This window comes from Solea solea, chromosome 7 (assembly GCF_958295425.1).
Source record: "Solea solea chromosome 7, fSolSol10.1, whole genome shotgun sequence".
Taxonomy (NCBI): Eukaryota; Metazoa; Chordata; class Actinopteri; order Pleuronectiformes; family Soleidae; genus Solea; species Solea solea.
In genome coordinates this window covers 1748553-1772987 of record NC_081140.1, presented here as the reverse complement: position 1 = coordinate 1772987, position 24435 = coordinate 1748553, and the positions used below count along the sequence as shown (strand labels likewise).

General features: G+C 45.8%; 1 protein-coding gene across 1 annotated transcript; it reads right to left on the bottom strand.

Annotated features, from left to right (window-relative positions):
- Nucleotides 1–1921: 1921 nt before the first annotated feature.
- On the bottom strand, nucleotides 1922–18965 carry LOC131462820 (vomeronasal type-2 receptor 1-like). Its single transcript, XM_058634354.1, has 8 exons — nucleotides 18671–18965; nucleotides 18496–18582; nucleotides 17673–17864; nucleotides 15835–16368; nucleotides 10718–10942; nucleotides 9964–10087; nucleotides 8982–9869; nucleotides 1922–3444 (listed from the first exon to the last, which is right to left on the bottom strand). The coding sequence occupies exons 1-8, from the start codon at nucleotides 18923–18925 to the stop codon at nucleotides 1922–1924; spliced, it is 3828 nt and encodes a 1275-aa protein (XP_058490337.1). The 5' UTR covers nucleotides 18926–18965.
- Between the last annotated feature and the right edge of the window lie 5470 nt (nucleotides 18966–24435).

Sequence of the window (24435 nt, the reverse complement as noted above, 5' to 3'; positions counted from 1 at the left end):
GTAATACAATTTTTACCAATAATGTAATAAAGTATTACATTAACGGGAGGTTATTACATTATCAGGTTAGCCTTCATTTTGCAGGTCCTGATAAGTAATAATTCCCCAATATTGTAATAATTTGGGGAATTTTGCAGACCACCCGTGACTTGGGTTCAAGTGGTGATACTGTGTAAGCAACACAAGCTCGAGAGCTCTAGCGCCACCAACAGGACAAAGTTGGACATGCATGTATGTACATTAACTTTTGACGTTCATCCGTTTTTCACAAACGATATATCACCGGAACCCTTGGGCCAAGCATTGAAGTGTATGAAGTATTGATGCTAATGATTTAGCAACTCTCTGAGCACATCATCATCATTCAGATCAAAAAAATTAAATATTACAACTAAAAGTAGCCTCCTGACCAAAATGGACTATGCAACAATGGGTTAGGGTTGTATTTACTGCAACTGCACTGCAAACTGTTATTTCAAAAAGAAAAGAAACAACAACAACTAAAACAGGAAATATGACTACACTAGTGTAAGGACAAGAAATTATAACAGAATAAGCCACCCCCCTTCCTATATATTTTCAAGTTATTTCATTTAAAATGTTAAGAGGTTATTATGTGTTAAGACATTGATCGAAAGCTTAGAAATCACACTTTCAGAATCTGTAAATAACTCAAGATGTCCCTTGGCCCACTTGTTGCTGGTTTTGCCAAGGTTGGGCACATTGGCCTTAAATGAAAAAACTGTTTTTTAACAGAGCTGAACTGTTGGTCAAGTTTCAACTTTGGTTTTGGAGATGAAGGGACAATCAAAACAACAATAATACACCGGAATGAGAAAAGAAAGGCAACAGGGGCAATAGGGGCGTCAAAACATAAGAGCTTCTTTATTTAAAATTAAAGATTGTTACTATTGAAGTTCAAAAAAGTTCCAACCTAAAGTGCTGGTCTCTAAACAGAAAAAAGAATCACGTCATTGCACAAGAAAACTCCATACACACAACCAAGGAGGGAAAACACCACAGCAAACCAAATACCCCCAAAACACCCTTATTTCCACAGAAAGGAGTACAAACACCATCAAGGTCCCACAAAGCTGCACCACCTGAGCTGATTTTTTTTTTTTTTATATTTCATATTATATTAAGACTGTACATTGCATGCCTCTTATGTTTCTATTTTGTAACATATTCTTGGAGCTGCTGAGCTGTGAATTTCTCTGTGAGATAAATAAAGTATCTATCTATCTATCTATCTATCTATCTAAAGGCTCAGTGAGGTTTTTCACCCTCCTTTTATTGCCTCCACTGATGACCAAGTCACGACTCCTGTGCACAGGAGGTGGAGAGTGAAAACAGACAGACCCACACAGATACACCAAGCAAGCACTAGGGTTGTAACAGTAATTTTTGAAATAAAAGTGTAATGGAAAATTACTATGCCATATGCCATAAGACGTATTTCTGCCTGACAACGAGTCTATTTTAAGCTTCATCTGTCTGACAACAGTATGACCCTGTGCACCTGAAAGATGATAACTGTGAGCTTTTCCCACTCACTGGGGTTCGGGAAGGACGAGGAGGCGGCGTTGAGGGAGCAAATATACCAGTTTATTTTCAACTGAAAACACTTAACCAAATAAAACACAAGCAGTTGGCTGTGGCCGCGATGTCAGCGCTCTGCTGCGCTGCGCTGCCCTCACTCTCTGTGTCTCTCCGTCTCTCTCTCTCTCTCTCTCTGTGTGTCCGCGTGAGGACCCAGCCTACTGCAAGAGATCAGAACCAGGTTACAAACATGCTTATATAGCTGACTAATTACCTGATTCTGTCCAGCTGTCTGATCACCGGCTGAGCCACTCCTTCCTTTCCTCCAGCAGCCGTCGCTCTAACCAAGCCCCACTGCCACATACCCCCACCGCCCGACTTAGGCCGGGACCTCGCCGGCCGCAAGCCCACTCCCCCCCCCCTCCGCAGAGCGGGAGAGAAAGTCGGCCACGGCCATGCGGTTCCCCGGCCTATGGATCACCTTGAACCGGAAAGGCTGTAAAGCCAGATACCAGCGAGTGATCCGCGCGTTGGCATCTTTCATGCGGTGGAGCCATTGGAGCGGGGCATGGTCCGACCAGAGGGTGAATGGGCGCCCCAGGAGATAGTAGCGGAGGGCACCGACCGCCCACCGTATGGCGAGACACTCTTTCTCCACCGTACTGTAGCTCACCTCCCGCTGAGCTAGCTTCCGGCTAATGTACAGTACGGGGCGGTCGACCCCCTCCACCTCCTGGGACAAAACGGCCCCCAGCCCGCTGTTCGAGGCGTCGGTCTGCAGGATGAAAGGGAGAGAAAAGTTAGGTGTGTACAAAAGTGGCTCCCCACAGAGGGCTTGCTTAACCCTCTCAAACGCCAGCTGACACGGCTCCGTCCACTGGACCGGATCTGAGGCACCTTTTCGGGTCAGGTCGGTTAGGGGGCTGGTCAGCTCCGAGAAGGCCGGAATGAACCTCCTATAGTAACCGGCCAGCCCCAGAAACCTCCTAACCTCTTTTTTGGTCTTGGGTCTTGGGCAGGCTGCAACCGCTGCGGTCTTTTGTATCTGTGGCCGCACCTGCCCTCCCCCCAAGTGGTACCCCAAATACCGTACCTCCCTCCGTCCAACTGCACACTTCCCTGGATTGGCCGTGAGCCCCGCCCTCCTCAGGGACTCCAGCACTGCTCCCACCTGCTGCATATGCTGCTCCCAGGTCTCACTATGAATGATGACATCATCCAAGTAGGCCGCAGCATATGCAGAGTGAGGCCGCAGCACCCGGTCCATGAGGCGCTGGAACGTGGCTGGGGCCCCGAACAACCCAAATGGAAGCGTGACAAATTGGTACAAACCATACGGAGTGGAGAAGGCCGTTTTTCCCCTGGACTCTAGCGACAAGGGAATCTGCCAGTAGCCCTTGGTCAAATCCAGTGTCGTAAAAAAGCGAGCCGTGCCCAGCCGATCCAGGAGTTCGTCGACCCGGGGCATTGGATAGGCATTGAACTTGGACACCTCGTTGACTCTACGGTAGTCCACACAGAACCGTATTGACCCATCAGACTTGCGAACAAGAACAATGGGGCAACACCAGTCACTGTTGGACTCTTCTATTACTCCCATCTCTAACATAGCCTGAAGTTCTGCCTGAACCGTTTTCCTCTTATGCTCCGGCAGGCGATAGGGTCGTGAACGCACTGTCACACCCGGGGAAGTCTCTATGTGGTGGTGTATGAGGTTTGTGCGTCCTGGCAGGGGAGAGAACACGTCGGCAAACTGCCGCTGCAACGAGGCCACGTCTGCTCTCTGGCCCGGCGAGAGATGAACGTCAACGGGGACCGGCGCCGACCTGTTTGATTTAGTCACCTCCGGTCCCAGCTCATCTCTCTCAATCACCGTGGTGGCCAGAGAAACAGACGCCACCTCCCTCCAGGCTTTGAGGAGGTTAAGGTGGTAAATCTGTGTTGCTCCACCCCTGTCAGAACGCACAACCTCATAGTCAACCTCCCCCACCCGCCGTGTGACCACAAAGGGCCCTTGCCACTTGGCGAGTAATTTGGAGCTAGACGATGGTAGCAATAGAAGCACTTTATCTCCCGGTGAAAACTGTCTAAGTTTAGCCCCTCTGTTGTACAGCCGCTGTTGACGTTCCTGGGCCTGGAGCAAATTCTGCCGTGATAACTGACCCAGTGAATGGAGTTTTGCTCGCAGGTCCAGTACGTGCTGTACCTCATTTTTACTGGTGCTTGGACCCGCCTCCCAGTTTTCCTTAACCAGGTCCAAGACACCCCGAGGTTTTCTGCCGAACAGGAGTTCAAAGGGCGAAAAACCCGTGGAGGCCTGGGGCACCTCCCGCACTGCAAACAACAGAGGGTCCAACCATTTATCCCAATTACGACTATCCTCGTGTACGAACTTACGAATCATGTTCTTTAGCGTTTTGTTAAACCGCTCCACCAGGCCATCAGTCTGGGGATGGTACACACTAGTCCGGATTGAGCGGACGCCCAGTAATTCGTATAGCTCGCGTAGTGTACGTGACATAAACGATGTGCCCTGGTCAGTCAGGATCTCTTTCGGGATCCCAACTCGGGAGATGACCTGAAACAGTGCCTGTGCAACACTCTTCGCCGAGATGTTGCGCAAGGGTACTGCCTCGGGATATCGCGTTGCATAGTCCACTAGAACTAATACAAAGCGATATCCCCGTGCGCTCCGGTCTAATGGCCCGATGAGGTCCATGGCAAGTCTATCAAAAGGGACCTCCATCAATGGTAATGGGCGCAAGGGCGCTTTTGGGGTGGCCGGAGGGTTGACTAATTGACATTCGCGGCAGGATGCACACCACCGACTTACATCCGCTCGAATGCCCGGCCAGTAAAATCGGGCCATGATCCGGTTCAGTGTCTTATCATATCCGAGGTGACCCGCCATGGGGTTGTGGTGAGCCGCCTGGAAAATCGTTTCTCGGCGGCTTTTTGGGACTAACAACTGGGAGAGCTCTTCCCCTGTTCGAGCGTCACGACTCACTCTGTATAAACGGTCTTTAACGACAACAAAGTAGGGGTGAGAGAGTGCTGCGTTAGGGTGAACCGGACAACCATCAATTTCCATCACTTGGTCAAAGGCGTGGCGGAGGGTCTCATCCCGAGACTGTGCTAAGGGAAAATCTTCCATGGGCGCCATCTGTGCCCCCCCCCCAGCAGCGTCGGGATGCGGCACCTCCGCCTCACCACTAAGGACAGCACATAACTCACATTTCCCTGACTTACGTGACCGCACCCTCATGGTTTCCCCTGCTAAGCTCGTAAACCCCGGCCAATTTGTTCCCAAAATTAGAGGGTGCGTGAGGCGAGTACTAACTCCAGCCTTTACTCTATGTTTTTTCCCTTTAAAATAAATTTCCAGAGCCACCACCGGATAATCGTGAATATTCCCATGCACACACCTCACCCTCACCCACGATGCCTCTAACAATGCCCCCGGTCGAACCAAGCGCTGATGGATCATGGTCTGTTCACAACCAGAATCCAGCAGAGCTTGATGTGTACCCCCTTGTATACATACCGGTATACGGTACGTCCCTTCCGAACCGGGGGAGGGGGCCGGCGGCCCGGCAACCCGAACCACTTGCCCCACTTCCATGAGCGGGCACTCCGCTCTGATGTGGCCGGGCTGCCCACACCGCCAGCACACCTGCCCTGGCGTCTGAGGAGCCCCCCGGGGTGCCAGGTGATCAGACGCGTAGGCTGGGCCCTGAGGGAAAGACGGCAGAGGGTAATTAGACGACCGGAGCAATGTATGCTCCGGCTGTGTGTGTGTGTGTGTGTGTGTGTGTGGGTGTGGTGCAGGAGCCGATGCTGCTGGGAACCTCCTCCTCGGGGCTGGAGTGGGACGGCTGGCAGGGATCGTCGCTGGCCTGGTCTCCTCCCTCATGCTCCGCCGGGGAAGAGAGAGATGGTCCTCCGCGAGGACGATCGCTGCCTCGATGTTGGCCGGGCGGTGGCACTGGACCCAATTGGCTGTGGACGATGGTAACCCAGCGATGAACTGCTCCAGCGCCACCTGTCCAACGACGTCCTCAGCGGAGTGGGTCCCCGGCTGGAGCCAGCGCCTCGCTGCGTCCAGGAGCTGCTGCGCGTATGCAAAGGGGCGCCCGGCTTCTTCAAAGAAAAGCCCCCTGAACCGCCGCCGGTGTCCCTCCGACGTACTGCCCAGCCGGTCCAGGATGACTCTCCTCAGCTGTGTGTAGTCGTGGCGCGCGGCCGCCGGCAGGCTGTGCGCGGCCAGCTGCGCCACGCCGGTGAGCAGGGGAAGAAGCCGAAGCGCTCTCTCCTCCTCCGGCCACCCACACGCCTCCGCCGTGCCCTCGAAGATGTCCAGGTATGCCTCCGGGTCATCTTCCGCGGTCATCCGCTGCAGGGCGACGGCCGGAGACCGTCCTCGACCGGGCTCCGGGTCGGCGCCGTGGGCAGCCGGGCGTTGCAGCAGCTCCCGCAGGAGAGCACGATCGTCCCGCTGTGACGCCGCAATGTCCGCGAGGAGCTGGGACTGCTGCTGCTGCAGCGAGGTGGTGCTCTCCTGCATCGCAGCGAGGTGCTGAAGGGCCAGCGACAGCGGAGATTGTCCTTCCATGTGTCCCTGTTCAGGCGCCACTGTGAGCTTTTCCCACTCACTGGGGTTCGGGAAGGACGAGGAGGCGGCGTTGAGGGAGCAAATATACCAGTTTATTTTCAACTGAAAACACTTAACCAAATAAAACACAAGCAGTCGGCTGTGGCCGCGATGTCAGCGCTCTGCTGCGCTGCGCTGCCCTCACTCTCTGTGTCTCTCCGTCTCTCTCTCTCTCTCTCTCTCTCTCTCTCTCTCTCTCTCTCTCTCTCTCTGTGTGTCCGCGTGAGGACCCAGCCTACTGCAAGAGATCAGAACCAGGTTACAAACATGCTTATATAGCTGACTAATTACCTGATTCTGTCCAGCTGTCTGATCACCGGCTGAGCCACTCCTTCCTTTCCTCCAGCAGCCGTCGCTCTAACCAAGCCCCACTGCCACAATAACCTTTGTACACTGAAAGTTAGACCAGCTCAAACTGTTTTTTTCTGTGCATCACAGCACAGGTTCAAACTGACTCAACACAGAACTTCCTGTTTCAACACAGAACTTCCTGTTTCTGTGTTCCTGTTTCAACAGACACATACACACACATGAACTAACACCTTTATTTAGGCATGCTCTGACTGACACAAGTCAGTGCATGGTATTGTATCTGCTTGATATGTATACTCTGCACTCTGCTCTTGCAACAGCATTAAAAACTCACGTGTTAAAACTTCAATAATCTCGACTGCCTATTTGACTCTCCAGTCTTTCTAGAAAGAACCGTGGGACAGAATTCACTGTCGTGAATTTCTGCCACCACAAACTGCAGTTGTTTTATAATCTTGAACAAGACTTTCTAAATATGTCACTGGACTCAAGCTAAATATTATTAGCCAGCTGACAAAATTAGAGCTTTTTCTATTGTTAAACCTTGCAGTAATGCATTGTGCAAAATTGTGGTCAAAAACTCTCAAGTGACTGTAAAAGACCTGCAGCAAGACTTGGTGGCTTTTCCCACAGTAAGGCACATACTAAACACTGAAGGGCTCCATGCCCAAATTACAAGACACCACTATTGACCCCAAAACACAAGAAAAGACGCCTCCACTTTGCTTAAAACTATATAAATAAGCCAAAGAGGTTTTGTGATTAAGTTCTGTGGAGTGATGAAACAAAACTGGATCTGTTCAGGGCCAATGGGTCAGCAGTATGGTCTGGAGGAGAATAATGAAGCTTGGCAGTGGCACAGTGATGCTCTGGGGCTTCTTCACTTGGATTAGGGTTAGGGGACAGATGGATTCAATCAAGTATCAGGAAATCCCGGGAGAAAATGTCATGCTGTCTGTGAGGAAGCTGAAGCTTGGGCGTCATTGGATCTTCCAACCAGACAATAATCCCAAACATAGTCCACCAAGGCTTGATTTCAGAAGAAGTCCTGGAAGATACTAAAGTGGCCATCACTGTCGTCTGACTTGAACTCCATTGAAAGTCTCTGGTAGGATTTGAAAAAGGCGGTTGCAGCACGCAAACCCAAGACTATTAGTGAACTGGAGGCCATTGCTCATGAGGAATAGGTTACGATTCCTCAGGAACGCTGCTAGAAGCTGGTGTCTTACACTATGTATTATGTTTGCAGCAGGTCATAACAGCAAAGGGAATTGAAAGTGGCATTTTGTGTTGAACTTGAAGAAACCATTTGTAATATTAGTTGTGATAAGCTATTTAAATTGTTTTTGTTTGATATGTTTATTGCAAACAGCTGTTAGTTTGTACATTTGCCAATAAGCCTAATTTGTAGCGGAATTAATAATTTTGTCAGTGGAGTGCATATATATATATATATATATATGCACTCCACTGACAAGACCATCTGACACTTTTCAAGATGTGTAGTGGTAGATTGAGTCATCTTTGAACTGGAAAGTTGTGGGTTCAATTCCCGGCTCTGCTCGTCTACATGGGCAAGGAACTTAACCCCACTGTGCCGGCAGCGTGTGAATGGGTATGAAAGAGTGAGTGAATGGGTGAAAAGCAAAACTGTAGCATAAAGTAGCCAGAATTCATCAAGACGAGAAAAGCTCTATATAAATACAGACCATTTATCGCTGTTGTTTAACAGGCAATTCAAATAGGTTTCATTACTTCCCCCCACGGAGTTGGAGTGAAGTATTGTTTTGAGTGGCTCTGTCTGTCTGTCAGTTTGTCTGTCTATCTGTCTTTCCGCACTTGCCAATATGACCAACAGAGGCTTGCTGTGTGAATCAGGTGAAGTCTGCCATCTCTGAATGCCTTGTTGTCTCTAATACATGTGAGTTAGTTGGAGAATTGATCTTCTTGTTGCAGTATTTCTGTCAACTCTATGTGATACAAAGTATTTCCCCATAAGTTGGTCTTTGTTTATTCTGTGTAAGAGGTTTTCCTGTCACTGGTGAGAGCTGATACAAATATTCAGCAGCTATGATGAAGACTTTGCCAAAGGTGGAAATATCACTGCATTGTTTATTTTGTTGTAGTCTACCCAAGTATATGATCTACCATGGAAATGACCAAGAATTAGTATTTCAATGTTATTTGGTCACACATATTGTAATCACTGTTTTTTTGTAAGCATCCTGTGAAGGTTCCATGTTATGTAAACCATCTTGACATCCTTCAAATTTACTGCCCTATGTTTCGTCTTTTCCATGCTCCGACACACCAATTACATGTCTGTAAATAAATGTCAATATCAAAACAACATTGACTAATAAACATGTTTTTTTTAATGGTTAGTTACCCATAAGCAACTGGAAGAAATCTACAAGTCAATTTGCTACTGATTCAATAACTTTGGGTTAATTTGTGTCATTTCATTTCTTTTCTTTCCCCATCAGGTGCTGTTTTGTATTCTTTTCAGGCTTCAGTAAAATAATGTAACTCTTTGGAGCAAACAGGCAGAACAATAAGCCAAAGCTGGAGCCCAAGATGGCAAATGACTCAACTGCATCTGCATAATTTCCAGGGGAGCTGATATAAGCAGGGATGAATGCTAGCCACACAGCACAGAAAATCAGCATGCTGAATGTGATGAACTTGGCCTCATTGAAGTTTCCTGGCAACTTTCGAGCCAGAAAAGCCAATACAAAGCACAGACAGGCCTGTAGACCAATATATCCAAGAACACACCAGAAAGCCAGGCTAGAGCCCACACTACACTCCAGTATGATCTTTGAATGTTCATATTGTGTATTTCTGGATGGAAATGGGGGAGAATCAATGAGCCAGGCAGCACAGATAACCACCTGAACCAGAGTACAGCTGGAGATAATGGTCCTCTGCTGCTTTGGCCCCAGCCACTTCATAATGTTGTGCCCTGGCCTGGTGGCAGTGAATGCAGCCAGTACCACCAGGGTCTTCCCCAGGATGCAGGAAATACACAGTGAAAATGTGATGCTAAAGGCAGTGTGGCGCAGCATGCAGGACCAATATGTTGGCTTTCCAATGAAAAGCAGAGAACACAGGAAACATAGAGTCAGCGCAAACAGTATGAAGAAACTGAGCTCAGAGTTATTCACACGGACGATGGCTGTGTGTCTGTAACAGAAGAAGACTCCACAGACAGCCAGAGTGAAGCAGGCACCCACCACAGACATCACTGTCAGGGCTATTCCCAATGAATCGAAGGTCAAGTACTCCACTTTCTTGGAGATGCAGGCTGTTCTGTCGTTGTTTGACCAGAAGTCCTCAGGACAAGTTGCACAATCTACTGAGTCTAAAGGGCAGAAAATGTCAGTATTGCATTACTTCTGTACTGTAATTGTAAGAATGTATTTGCTTTGACTTTTTATTGTTCAGCTCAAACTCACTTGTCTGATTGCTAATTTTACCACTGTCACATGGTAGACAGTCAAAGCAGTAGATAGGCTCCCCACGACGGACAGCCTTCCGGGAGCCTGGAAGACAACTGGCACTGCATACAGACACTGGCACCTAGAGTGGAAAGACCATGTGGTGATATTGGTCAACTTTATTGGTTAATCTATTGACAGGTGGAAAATACCTCAAAACCACTCGGAAATAAAGTATTTGTACTTCTAGTTTCTCAAGTGTGTTTAACACAGTGTTTTGAGTTGTATGTTGGTTATATATATTTGGTCTGCAGATGTCAATCTAGTTTACAGGTATGCCAGTAGTCAGCAAACAACCTTTTGATGGTCACATGGTTACAAGCTGTACACTGAGGACTGGGTTCCTGCCCATAAGCTGTTCCATAACCTGTGGTTCTGTTAAATATATTTAGCTGTAGATCTATGAGAGCTCTTTCAGAAGCATTTAATGTCATGAAAAATGATTCATTCATTGTCTACCACTATATCTTGCACAAGAGGGTCACAGGGAGCCAGAGCCAATCCCGATCCATGAGGAAAACAACAGTGGAAACAACGGTGGTAGGTCACCAAACACATCACAGGTGGGCTTTGAATCTCCGTTGTGTATGAAAACAAATGACCCTGTATCAGATCCAGTCTGTTCTGTCCACCTGACTTACCTCCATCTCAACCTACAGAACTTCAACAGTTGGCATCTGATGAAGGTAAAAACACAGTGTGAGCAGCTTGCCTCACTCTGATGTCCTGCCCACATTATCCTGTCCTCCTGGATCAACAGCTCCTCTCCAACAGCCTTGGTTCCATTAAACAAACCTACATTGACAAATTCAATGTTTCCTTCTGTGCCTCTCTGCCAGTTGATGATATCATAATAGGGTACAGAGTTGCCCTTGGCATCAAAGTCCACCTCCTCATCACCAATCTGAAAGTTCACTTCCTGGAGGTAGTGTTGCAGCTTTAAAATTAGGAAATGCACAAAATGAAACACTGAATTGCCCTAAACAAGGTTTTCAGTCTTCAGAGTTTTCAGGATTAAGGCCCCTAAAAATCCACGGCCTAAATTTGTATAGCAGTAGAAATGTAACATAATGTTAAAGTGAACACATCACATGGAAATGAAAACATGTTGACCCACATTGCTACGTATATCAATGTCAATATTGATCAGAAATAATTGTAATTATCTTTTTCTTCATAAGTGAGAAGTCCAGTGCTGTGTTTATAATCGAACAATGAACAATTTAAAAATATTCATAAACATACCATTAAGATTCAAATATATTTTGATTTTTTAGAACACAGAAAATATGTCTGTCATATGTACAGTATGTTACATAACTTTGGTAAATGCGACCCACCACGAGTTAACCAGCAACAAGTAAGCCCAGCGCAAATCGAGTAAACAAAGAAAAACGTGTTTGTTTTTTTTCATTTTGTACAGAATATGCAAGTTGAAATTTCAAAGAAGCCACACAATGTTTCTAATCACAGTATTGGTGGTCTTCAAACCATGTCTTCAAACGATAGGGTATATCACAGCCACCGCACTTGGCAGGAGTTACTTCCTGCTCCCTATGTGTGGTGGCTAGCATAGAAGTCGCTCCCCTCAGACGCCTTCAACTGAGTGCAGAGCTGAATGATTCAGACTTATCGACTTCATTGGGTTTTCAAGTGGGCACCCCACTTGACCAGTGTTTCGTCAACTAGCCCACTACACCTCAATGGGGCTTGACAGCAGAACCAGCATCCTGGAACTGTTCCCTCAGCCATTCAGGACTTTACCACTCAGCTCTGACCCCCGCCCCCTCTGCCAGCCTGGTTTAGCCACTGCTCGCTCCTCTTTAACCATAGTCATCTGGATGCTGTCTCTGCTTTGATATTTTGATCACCAGGTTCTTGCGGGTTGCCCCTTTAACCCCAAGCATCCCCAATGCTCTCCAAAGTGACTGACCCGGGAACCCCCTGCAACCCACCTCCACCAGTAGATTCCAGACTCTCCAACCCCTCTGCTGGCTCTCAGAGATGATACTTCCCCAGCTTGCATTCATGTGCCTCCTCAATCCTTTCCTCCCAGGGAACCGTCAGCTCTATTAGGGCCACCTGCCTCATGACTTTGGACCAGAGCACAATATCTGGTCGCAGCCCAAATCTCCTTCTGCACCATCCCTTTCCGGTCCTTTGCCCTTGCCTCCTTCCAGTGTGCTTGGGTGATGACTCCCAGGCCCAGCCTCCCCTGGGTCACTGTGCCCATGATGTCTCCATGTTGTAAGCGCTCCTCCACTTCCCTCAGAGCTCCACTGGCCTTTCACTTCCACCCCGTCTTCACCACAATGTTTGCCTTCGCACAGCCTGATCATCACTGTTGCACAACATCATTGCCAACCAGACTTTGACTGTCTTTAATTCCTCCACGACTGATGTAATTGGCAATTGCAGTTTGCTCCCGGAGCTGTATAGCCCTATAGAGCAAAAGCTCTGGGGAAAAACAGCCACCTCCTGAGGAAGTTATTGATTTTCCTTTCCAAAGCCTCCACTGTTGTCAAGGTGGCCTCGTACACAAGCAGTGGCCACAGGAGCCTTGGAAGGATGCCATGTTGGTAGCCCCATACCTTGAACTTGCCGGGCAGGCCACTCCTCTTCAGGGCTTTCAGCCATTCTTCTGCTTGGTTGAGCATCTCCTTCACGCTTGCGCTATCAGTCAGGTCGGCTTTGTACCACCTTCCTAAGCTTTTTACCGGCTTTTCCGTGACTGTTGGGATGGTGTCTTCACCGATCTTAAACCAGAAGTGGTCCTGGACACGGCCTCGCTTCAGGACCAAGCTTCTCGATTTCGAGGGTTTGAACACCATCCTAGCTGCTGTGGTGAGCTCTACCAAATCTTCCAATATCCATCAGCCCTCCGGGACCGACCTTGCTGTGATTGTCAAGTCGTCCATAAAGGCCCTGACTGGGACCTGTTGGATGCCACTTGACAGCACATCTGTTCAGAATGTTATGTAGCTAGATTGTTATTAGCTAGCTCAGTATTATGGTTTAAAAATGCAAATGTTACGCACATCGAAATGTGTGTATCTGCTATTAATATGAATAACAAACCAACCTGATGTTATTGAATAGTGTGTGAATGACACAGCTTTGTGTATGAAGTATTGGCTGTGATGCTAATTATTTAGGGACTAGCTGAGAGTTAGCACATCATCATCATTCACCTCATTCAGCAACCGACTGATCCATCCACAACATAGAGCCACTTAAACGTATTTTATTTCATTTGATATTAGAAAAATGTATCTATCTTTGATCTTTCTAACTCTTAAGTATATTACCTTTCTTCTGATACGCACTAAACCAGGCCAGTTAGAGACAAGGACCTGGAGCCATGTCAGCTCTCCAGGACTGCTTTAAATGCACAGTTTGGGACATATTCAAGGAATCAGCCACCTACAACGGTTCAACTTACCTAGATGAGTACACATCAACTGTGACTAGCTACATCAGCAAGTGCATAGAGGATGTCACCACTCCTGAGACCATCACCATATGCCCCAATCAGAAACCATGATTTGGGAAGGATGCTGCTGAAAGCCATGCTTATAGGTCGGGGAACGAAGCATCTATGAGAAAAGAAAGAGCTGAGTTGTTCTGCGCCATAACAACCCCAAACGCACTCACGCTCAGAAAGTCCGCAACCACTACACCGACACCAACTACATGTGGCGCACATACTGCAGGCCTGCTCCACCCTCCTGTGATGATGAAGGCTCCCTTCCTGAGGCACTGAACCAGTTCTATGCCAGGTTTGAGGAGAAGAATGACACAGTCCTCCTCCTAATGACCTGGTACCCTGCCTGTCTAACCATGAAGTGAGGAAGGCTCTGCTCAGAGTCAACCCACAGAAAGCTGCTGGACCAGACCGATGCCATCACCACCGCCATCCACCTGGCTCTCCCACATTGGGACAGAAAGGACACCTACATCAGAGGTTTGTCGACTTTAGTTCAGCATTTAACACCATAATCCCCTAGCAGCTGTTAAGGAAACTGACTGAGCTCAGCTTAAACACCACCCTCTGCAACTGGATCCTAGACTTCCTGGCAGGACGACCCCAGGCAGTCAGGATAGGGGACAGGAAACTCCAGCACAACTGTGCTGAACACTGGAGCCTGTCAAGGCTGCATGCTCAACCCCCTGCTGTTCACACTTCTTATCCACGACTGTGAGGCAACGCACAGCTCAAACCAAGTCATCTAGTTTGCGGACGATACGACTATGGTGGGTTTGATCAGCCGCGACAACAAGGCCCTGTACAGGATGTGTCACAGCTCTGCGACTGGTGCAGCAACAACAACCTGTCCCTGAACATGGACAAAGCAAAAGATCTGGTCATTGACTTCAGATGGTCTCCATGCACAAACACTCCACTGTGCATCAACAACCTTCCCATAGAGACTGTCCAGAGTACAAAGTTTCTGATCATACACATCACTGACAATCTCACATGGACTCTGAAAACCACACACATCACTAAGAAAGCCCAGCAGCATCTGTACTTTCTGTGACCACTAGGACTGTGAGGAGATCTCGCGGTCACCGATGAAGCTTTGCAGGGCTGCTTCAAACTAACAGACTGGGAGTTGCTCTGTGATTCGCATGGAGAGGACCTTGATGATCTCATGGACTGCATAACCGGGTACACCAACTTTTGTGTGGACAGTGTTGTTCCTACAGTGACTGTACGCTGTTTGCCCAACAACGAGCGGTGGGTCACCAGAGGCATCAAGGTCTGCTGAATGAGAAGAAGAGGGCCTTCAGAAATGGGGACAGGGAGCAGATGAGGCATGTTCAGAGGGAGCTTAAGGAGAGGATCCAACAGGGTAAAGACAGCTACAGGAGGAAGCTGGAGCACAAACTCCATGAAGAAGGTGTGTCACAGCACCTCCAATGACTACAGACTGCTGGCACTGACATCCCACCTGATGAAGTCCCTGGAGTGGCTGGTCCTGTCACATTTTCAGCCCCTGGTCAGCTCATCGCTGTACCCTCTTCAGTTTGCCTACCAGCCGAAACTAAGAGTGGAGGGCGCCATCATCTTCCTGCTCCACTGTACTTGCGCCCACCTGGACACACCGGGAAGCACTGTGAGAATCATGATCTTTGACTTCTCCAGTGCGTTCAATAAGCTGATGGCCATGCAGGTGGACCCTCCCCTGGTTTCATGGATTAATATTATACTATACTATATACTATGTAGTATAAGACTATTTGACGGGTCGACCACAGTATGTCAGACTGCAGGATGGTGTGTCTGAGGCAGCAGGCTGAGGGCAGCAGATGCCAAAAAGATCATCAGGAAGGCTGGCTCCGTCCTGGGGGTCCAACTGGACTCTTTGTTGGTGGTGTCCGCACTACACCACAGTAGTATAGTATAATAGCATTCATTATATAGTGTAATAATTTGATATTTTTAGTAGAGTTAGTAGGTTAGTAATTGTGTTTATTGTTGCTACTAAATTTACACCAAAACAATACAATTTACTGCTTTTTTAGATAAAAGAGATCAAATTAAATTCAAATTAATTCAAATTTGGCCCGGCCCTCAACAATATTTTTTGTTTCTCATATGGCCCCTTGGGGAAAATAATTGCCCACCCTTGTGTTAGACATTGATGGAAATCTGTAAATAAATCAAAATGCCCCTTAGCCTACTTGTTCCTGTTTTTTCCATGGCTGGGCACAAATAGGAGATAGTTATCATGATCTGAATCCCACCTACAATACTTGCAAGGCCCACCATTGGGCTTTGACCCACTGTGTGTAATGGTAAAGAAATAATGGATTATACAGTACCTGCCAAGGGTGTATGTTGTTGCTCTGAGCACATGAGTTGTTCTGGAAAGGCCCCCTCCCTGGCTGACAGAGAAGGAGCTTGTGCAGGGAATGAGCAATGGCATATACAGCCTTATAGACATTATAGGTGATACTAGGGCTCGATGTATTCATGTAGGCTGAGTGCTGTTCCAGCAGAGACTCCTGCCCTGAGCAAGGCGGCGTCTGGGTGACCGAGGATGGAAGAGGACTGCAACCATACAGAGACTCCCACAGCTCACGCACCAGCACATTGTCAGGATATCTCTTAGGGTTTACTGTCTGCAGGAAGTCACCCAGTCTGGAGATATGACCTTTTCTGATGCCAAACCCAATGGTTCCTCCCATGTAAGGGTAATACTCTTTCCCTGAAAGGACTGAGGACATGACCAAGGCTTCACTCGCCACCCACTGGATTCCAGTGATGTTCTGAGTCATGTAGTCTCTCATGAAAGGTGTCATCAACAAATCGCCTAAAAATACCACCACCACTTTTGCAGTAGAGCTACGCATCACCTTTACAGAGGGTCAGATAATATAGATGACAGGGTTTTACAAGGAGACAAACACAAAACTCAGTGACATTAAGAAAAACCCAGATGTACACAATGAAAAACAACTAGTATGTCTATAGATCTTAGTATATTTTATATTTCAAACCTCAACAGCAGAGGAATTTCAGTAACTCCATCTGCCGCTGGTACTTTTATTTCTTTTGAATATCAATGTGTGTTGTTTAGTCAGTTTTTATTTGGTGTACTTTTTTCCTTGTGTATTTTTGATTAGGTCTCTTTTTAATGTCTTGTGTGTGTGTGTGTAAAGGGCGATGTTGAGCCCTGTCAAAGAAAAAATTCTGTCACCACTTGGTGTTGGACAAATAAAGTTTCTATTCTATTCTATTCTATTCTATTCTATTCTATTCTATTCTATTCTATTCTGTTGTACTCATTTTGAAGAAAATACTTCTTTGCCAAAGTCAGGTCATGTTTTTGTTTACATGATTCATCATTTCCTGGTGTACTTTAGTACTAACATTGCCTCTTGACATGAGCTCTTCATTTTCTGGACATTGTCTCATGTTTTACAATTCTGATCCCTTTGTCGATTTTTTGATTGAAAGCGCATTTACTGACCGATGTGGACTTAGTTAAGTGATGTTCTAAGGAAAGGTTTATTGATACATGGTTACAGAGTTACAATTCATGTCATGACTCTCTTCTCCTTTCTGGATCTAATATGGGCCTGATGAGATAAATGGATGAAAGTGAGAAAAAGATACAGTTTTCTTCTCGAGTGTCTAAATATAATGACCAATGTAGGTCCACGAATAGGAGCTTTAATGGGTCTATCTGTTAATATGTGTTAGCAGCACAAATGTGCTTTGTGCTTGTCAGAAACTCATTAGCACTATACAAACGTTAGTTCTTTTTTTATAGCATCAAATCACCACTCTACCCAGCCCCTAGAGTTCCAGAGGCTGTTATTATTTTATCTTTAGATAAGAACACATTAAAAGGACAATGGTGGGTCAGTGGTAGAGTGAATTGTCTTTCAACTGAAAGGTTGAGGGGTTGATTACTGGCTCCATGAGTCTACATGCTGATGTTTCTTTGGGCAAGACACTTAACCTCACATTACTGTGCCAGCAGTGTGTGAATGGGTTTGAAAGAAGTGTGATAAAAAATGTGCTCCACATACATGCAATATATAGATGTTTGATTTTATGTGAATGGGTGAATGACTGTAGTGTAAAGCAGCTAGTGTACAGACCACTTAACATTTAAAGGTAGAAGTCAACAGTGCCCACAGTGTTTTCATACCTTCATGATCCTTAGTCCCATCTGGCGAGTGTAGAGCAGAGGAATAATTTCTTGGTAAGCTACACATACTTTGGTGTCCTGTAATTCTCTCAATAAACCTTTTGCAGCAAAGCGGCCATAATCATGGTCTCCTCGCAGCAGCCCCACCCAAGTCCAGTTAAAGTGAACCAGCAGCTGTGCAATGGCTTTCACCTGGGCTCAACAGAAAAAGACAATCAACTCACTCAGTTTCATATCACAGACATTAAAAATCGTTCATAAATGAAAAGCAATATCTTCATAAATGATTTGGTGTTGTGCCCTGTTATAACATGTCTGTATTCTGTAAATGATAAAGCATGGAAGTTTGGCAGAACAAAGAAATGTTGATGTGTTATTGAATAGGGACACAACATCTAAGCATTGTTCCATCTTAATAAAATGTAAGCAGTGCTGTATATGTAAGACTCTCAAACAAGCAGAACGACTTCAGACATCAACAAACATAGGATTATACAGAACAACAAAAATAAAAAAAAATAAAAATAAGGATTATAACAAGAAAGGATTATCAACCGCGATTATTATAATGACCAAACCTGAAAAGAACACAAACATAATATAAGAAAGAGGAAAACTTATATGCTTTATGTATATACATATATATGCTATATATACTTATATTTAAATCCATTTCTTAGTGTTTGAAGATTTGCCTCTTTTTTATTCATAGTTTAAATTTGACAGTTTAAAGCTTTAAAGGTAGTTGTAATAAGTATTTCTGATGACGGAGTAGTAGAGCTTTGACTGAAAACAATAACTGACCACATGTTTTACATTTTACCTGGTAGTCATCACTAGGAATTACTCTGAAGAAGGTTGGATATTTTTGTCTGTCTGACAAACATGCACATGAAGAAGCGTAGCTGATCTGTGTAAAAACAGAGTGCAGTGTTACTGAGAAAAGAAAAGAAGAACATTTTTGTGTTGATTGACATAAATAACAGTCACCATGTTACCATGGGGATCCTGAATGTTTGCAGGATTCTTGACACAACAATAGACTGAGCGGATCCAGAAGCCCCAATCACAGCAAGGATTGATGAGGCATTTGTGCACATAGAAGAGTTTTCCTCACTCACTCCATTCAGCATCGATAAAACAGCTCTCTTTCCTGTCAGTGGATGTGCACATGAATCAAAGATTCTGTAGCCCAGTGTGTGATTCGGCAACAGCACTGGATTCTGGTTTATCTCCTCCACTGCCAGTCTCATAGTCTGAGCCCACCGGAAAACTCTGGGATTAAATTTGTGGCTGATACAGATGAATGTAGTGTGTTAATTTAATGTTAATCTAATGATTATAAACACATTCAGTCCATTTTATATTTATAAGAATGCAAAATTAGATAATTCACAGGAAAAAGTAAGTAAAATCCTCCCACTATTGTCTATGAAACTCACGCATTGCAATTTATCGGTGGTGGTCTGTAGGTGCCTTTGAGGTCTGGCAATTTCAGACTAAAATGAATGGGGAAAATCCCACCGATGACATAGTTACCCTGGACCACAAAGTCTGGCTGGAAGCGGTTTAGAAGAGTGCACTTTGAGGCTGCTGGTGGAGCTGCAGTGGTGATGCTGGAAAGTGAGCTATCAGTTAAAGTGAGGACACTGACAGCAAAGTAAAGCAAAGAAAATAAAGCAAGTGAAGTCATAATGTTTCTCTGTGCTGAGAGGAGAATGAGAGGGACAGAGCAAAAGATAAGGCACTTTATAATGTAGTATTACACCTTCTCAGTCTGGCATCTTATTAATGACAGAGTGGCTTTGGATTGGACAGTGATCCACAATCAGGAACTAAAGTGGGTTAATGCAAACTATGGGGAAAAAGCTGAGGCCCTAACCAAAGAAAAAACAAAGAGAAATACACAGACAAATACAGTCTCATATGATTATGTACCAGTTATTATTTATTTTTTGATGTAAAGAGGCAACAGACAGTTGTGTCTCTCATGATTTCTGTTTGATCACTGTCAAAAAGATGAAAGTAAAGACTCAAGTACTGTACTTTTCTGAAATTGAATTACTTCATATTTGTAATTTTGTGCTAATATGATTCCATGGTGCTCTGCACAAACTGAAGTGTCACTATAATGGCAAATGGTACAAGGTTTCATTTACAGTACATGCATGAAACTTGGCAGGGTGATCAGACCAAGAACTGACAAAGATCAAGTGACCTATTGAGTGTAACTCCTTCTGAAGACTTGTACAGATCATCTGTGTGATCTTTAAACATTAAACATGAAAAGTTACTAAAAGTTCCAAGCTACCTTACAAGGTGTGGCTGCGGCAGCACAGTGAATTTGCATGATCACTATGAAATGCAAAATTCGTATTTCCTACATATAACAAGTGATATCATATTAAAATCAATGAAAAAATCCTTCTTGGTGTCATGACCTACACTCAAGAGGTAGTTGGTCATTTTTTTAATTTTGTATCTAGTAATAAATTGGTCCCTGGTATATTCAGTAGTGATGTCAGTCTGACACTGAAGCTCCAATCTTTGCTTCAAACTCGAAGTTACATTCTCTTTGAACCACTGCTTCAAAGCTTGCTTTGCAACAGAGCAAGTTATGTATGAAGCAGTGACTGCTTCATACATAACGGTCACACAATAGCTTCATATCGCAAGATGAGTCGTTGACACGAGACTTGCTTCAGGAGGCTTGTGCGCGCCAAAACACACCTTAAAGGCACCCGATACACACCCCACAACATGTGGGTTTGTTGTCGGAGTTGTTGTGTGCGTTGTTGCTGTTATCATCATCATCACTGCTTTTGGTTGTTCAACATGGAGCCAACCAGGAAGAGAAGCCGTTCTCAAATGTGGGAACACTTTGAGCTGATCAGTCCTAATAAGGTGAGTACTTTATTACTAAACAAGCAACTTAAACAGTAGCAAGCTAGCAGTTTGTAAGTTAGGTATAGTTGCATGTGTGGTGATTTAAGTTATTTCTATGACCTGACCGTTTGTTTTCTTGTTTGATCATTACTGTTCATGCAGGTCCAGTGCTTGCAATGTTCCATGCAATTGGTGTATAATAACAATACATCCTCGATGCTTAGGCACTACAGAGCTAAGCATGAAAACAAGCAGGAGAACACTGTTCATGGTAGGTTATGTTTAATATATATGTTTATCCACACAATTCTACACACCACTAAAAATGTTACAGTAACATACAGATAACAGTTTTATTTGTTTGATTCTGTCTTAGTGGACCGTAAGCAGGAGCTGGATGAGGCTCTGGTGAATATGCTGGTGAAGGACTCTCAGCCTTTTACCATTGTGGACGATCCAGGCTTCAAAGAGTTTGTGGGAAAGCTTGACCCCACATACACTCTGCCTTCCAGACAGGCTCTGAAGAAGATGGTGGAGGAGAAATATGAGGAGGAGAAGGCCAAATCCAAGGCTCAACTGCAGAGTGTGGAGGCAGTGAGTCTGACCTCTGACATGTGGACCTCCACGAATATGGATGCATATCTGGCAGTAACTTGTCATTGTGTGCTGGATAATGACCCAAGACCACAGTGCTGAAAACATCGCAGCTGCTCAGAGGTCTCTGATGATGGAGTGGGGACTTGAGGGGAAGGTTCAATGCCTGGTGACTGATGCTGCTGCAAACATGGTCTCCACTGCGAAAAAACTAGCCATGTGACATGTTGTTTGCATTGCACATGCATTAATGAAGCTCATTCAGAAGGTGGACACACGCTGGAACAGCACCTTTTTGATGTTGCAGCGCTTATATAATGAGAGGCAGACAGTCGGGGCAGCTCTGGCATCGCTTAAGACAGATGTTCATCCTCTCTGTTCTGAGTTATATGAAACATGTCTCCAAGTGCTCTCCCCATTCTATGCAGCAACTGTGGAACTGTCCCAGGAGAAGAGAGTGTCAGGTTCAATGGTGATTCCATTGTAAAGATGTTATTTCAAGCAACCCGGGAAGTAATACAGAAGACCACAAATGTAACAGCAACACTTCTTGGACAGAATATCACTGCAACCCTCATAAAGAAGTTTGACAACCTCGAGAGCTCAACTGTCCTGTCACTCGCCACACTGCTGTGTCCAAGATTTAAAGCCATCGGATTTTACAGTCCAGAAAAGGCCCAAAATGCTGTACGGAAACTTACACACACACACTGAAACTTGTCTGTGTTCATGACTGTCAAATCTTAATTTTTCTTTCAGCTTTCAACCTTTGGACAAGTTTAGATCCAGATGCTACACTGGCAAGAGCTCACAGGAGTCATACATCAGATGCCACAATTGAAGTTCAGTGATACATGACTGATCCTCCCTACAAAGATCAGAGGATCCTCTGGCCTACTGGAATTAGCACATTTATGCATAACAGCCTCATCTGTTCCTTGTGAAAAATGTTTTTTCAAAAGCTAGAGAAATTGTCAGCTAAAAAAGAAATCGCCTGAGTCCAAAAACAGTGGAAAAACTCTCATTCCTAAATAAAAACCTCTGAATTCCCATCCCCAAATGTCATGACTGTCAATCACAGCCCACCTTCCCTGCACCCATTTTGTTTCCTAAAACACACCCTCTCTCAAGCCCAGATACTAGTCAACATATGTCTACTGAATCAGCTGAACATATATTGACAGTGTTTGTTGTCTACTATTTCACCATTAGATGTCACTGAAATGAACCTTTGAATGAATGAACTCATGTTCAATACAACTGGCAAAGTTCAATACTGCATTATTGCTTCAATTGAGCATCACTAATATTCAGTCATTACAGATGAAAGTTATGAAAAATCTAGTTTTTGTGGAATTGTGTGGGCATGGTTTGGACCAAAACACAGACCCAGAGCTGAGCAATAAACAGATTTGTTTGATGGAGTAAGGTTGGTAGGAAGGGGTAGGAGCAGGAGGTAGGAGATGGCAAGGCAGTAGAGGGGTCCAGAGACTGCAGAGGAGCTGAGACGTGGGGGGAAGGAAAATGCAGGAAAAAACAGACTGCCAGGTATGGATATGACAGTGCCCCTCCTCAACGGTCACCACTGGGTGACCCACCCGGCTTGTCAGGATGAGATTTGTGGAAATCCCTCACCATGACCTGATCCATGATGAAGGAACACGGGACCAAGTAGCGATCCTCAGGACTGCAACCCTCCCAATCTACCAAAAACTGGAACCCACACCCCCGGCGGCGCACATGCAGGAGCATACACAGGATGACCGGGGGGATGATGTTGCATTGAGGGCACTGCAATTTCTCCTCCCTGCACTGGAAACAAAGGTGGAAGGTATCCTAGAGCAGTGGTCCCCAACCCCCAGGCCGCGGACTGGTACCAATCCGTGGGTCAATTGGTACCAGGCCGCACAGAAAGAATACGTAATTTACATTATTTCTGTTTTATTTATTATCTGAATCTGAACATTGTTTTATTTTGGAAAATTACCAGATTATCTCCGCCACATCTGTCTAGGACTCATTCTTGACACAATTCAAGATGCTCGCCTTGGTCACATGTCACGGTCGCAAGAAGAAGATCAACTGCTGGACATTGCAAATGATGGCAGCCTTGAAAATATGTTTGAGACAACATCTCTGACGGTGTTCTGGATTAAAGTCATGGCAGAATACCCTGAGATTGCCACAACAGCACTGAAAACCCTGCTGCTGTTGACGCAGCACCCGCGTCATCTGGGTCCTCCAATACTGGCTGCTGCGCAGTTAACAGGTGGGACTTCACATGTTGTACATTTGCCCTTTGGTCAGCAGGCAGGCATCCGCAACTGGTTGAATTTCGGCCACAGGAATGTTGCAACCTTTGTGGCGATCAGTGATGGACTTGGCAATTTTTTCTCCATGCATGCCGTTGACGCATGGTTGCTCTGTGCAGTATTGTTGGCACAATGTTATGAGGACACTGCTAATAAAGTTGCATACACAGTGGATTCACTTTTATTATTATATTTACAAAGTACCAGTTTTTATGCCGGTCGTATCATTTTATTTTGTTCTATTGTCTATTGTCTGACATTAAACCGGTCAATGGGGCTAAAAAGGTTGGGGACTGCTGTCCTAGAGCACACTCAAAAGGTGTCATACCTGTAGCAACGCTGGAGAGGGAATTGTGAGCGTACTCAATCCAAGCTAGGTGAGAACTCCAAGAAGCAGGGTTTTGAGCTGCCACACACCGCAGGGCCGCTTCCAGGTCTAGGTTCATCTGCTCTACCCGTCCCTTAGTCTGGGAATGAAATCCAGATGATAGGCTGACCAACACCCCCAGAGCAGAGCAGAATGTCTTCCACACCTGAGAGGGAAACTGTGGGCCTCGATCTGAGACAATGTCAGAGGGAATACCGTTGAGTCTGAAGACATGCTGCAATAGGAGAATGAGGAAGCCCTGTGACAAAGTCCAGCAATATGAGACCAGGGACGACTGGAAATTGGCAGGGGACGAGGGGGCCAGCAGGTGGCTGATGGGAGGATTTTTGACAAGCAGCGATGAAAGCTTTTGTGTCAGCATCCATAGCGGGCCACCAGAAATGTCTTTGGAGGAGCTTGGTTATACCCCGGGTGACAAGCCATCTGGGAGCTATGTCCCCACTGTAGAACCTGAGATCTTACAGGGTCTGGAACAAAGAGCCTGTCAGGTGGGCCATTACCTGGGTCAGGCTGGTCTTTTTGGGCCTTCCTGATGTTGGTCTCAATCTCCCAGGTGACTGCCCCCACCACACAAGAGGGAGGA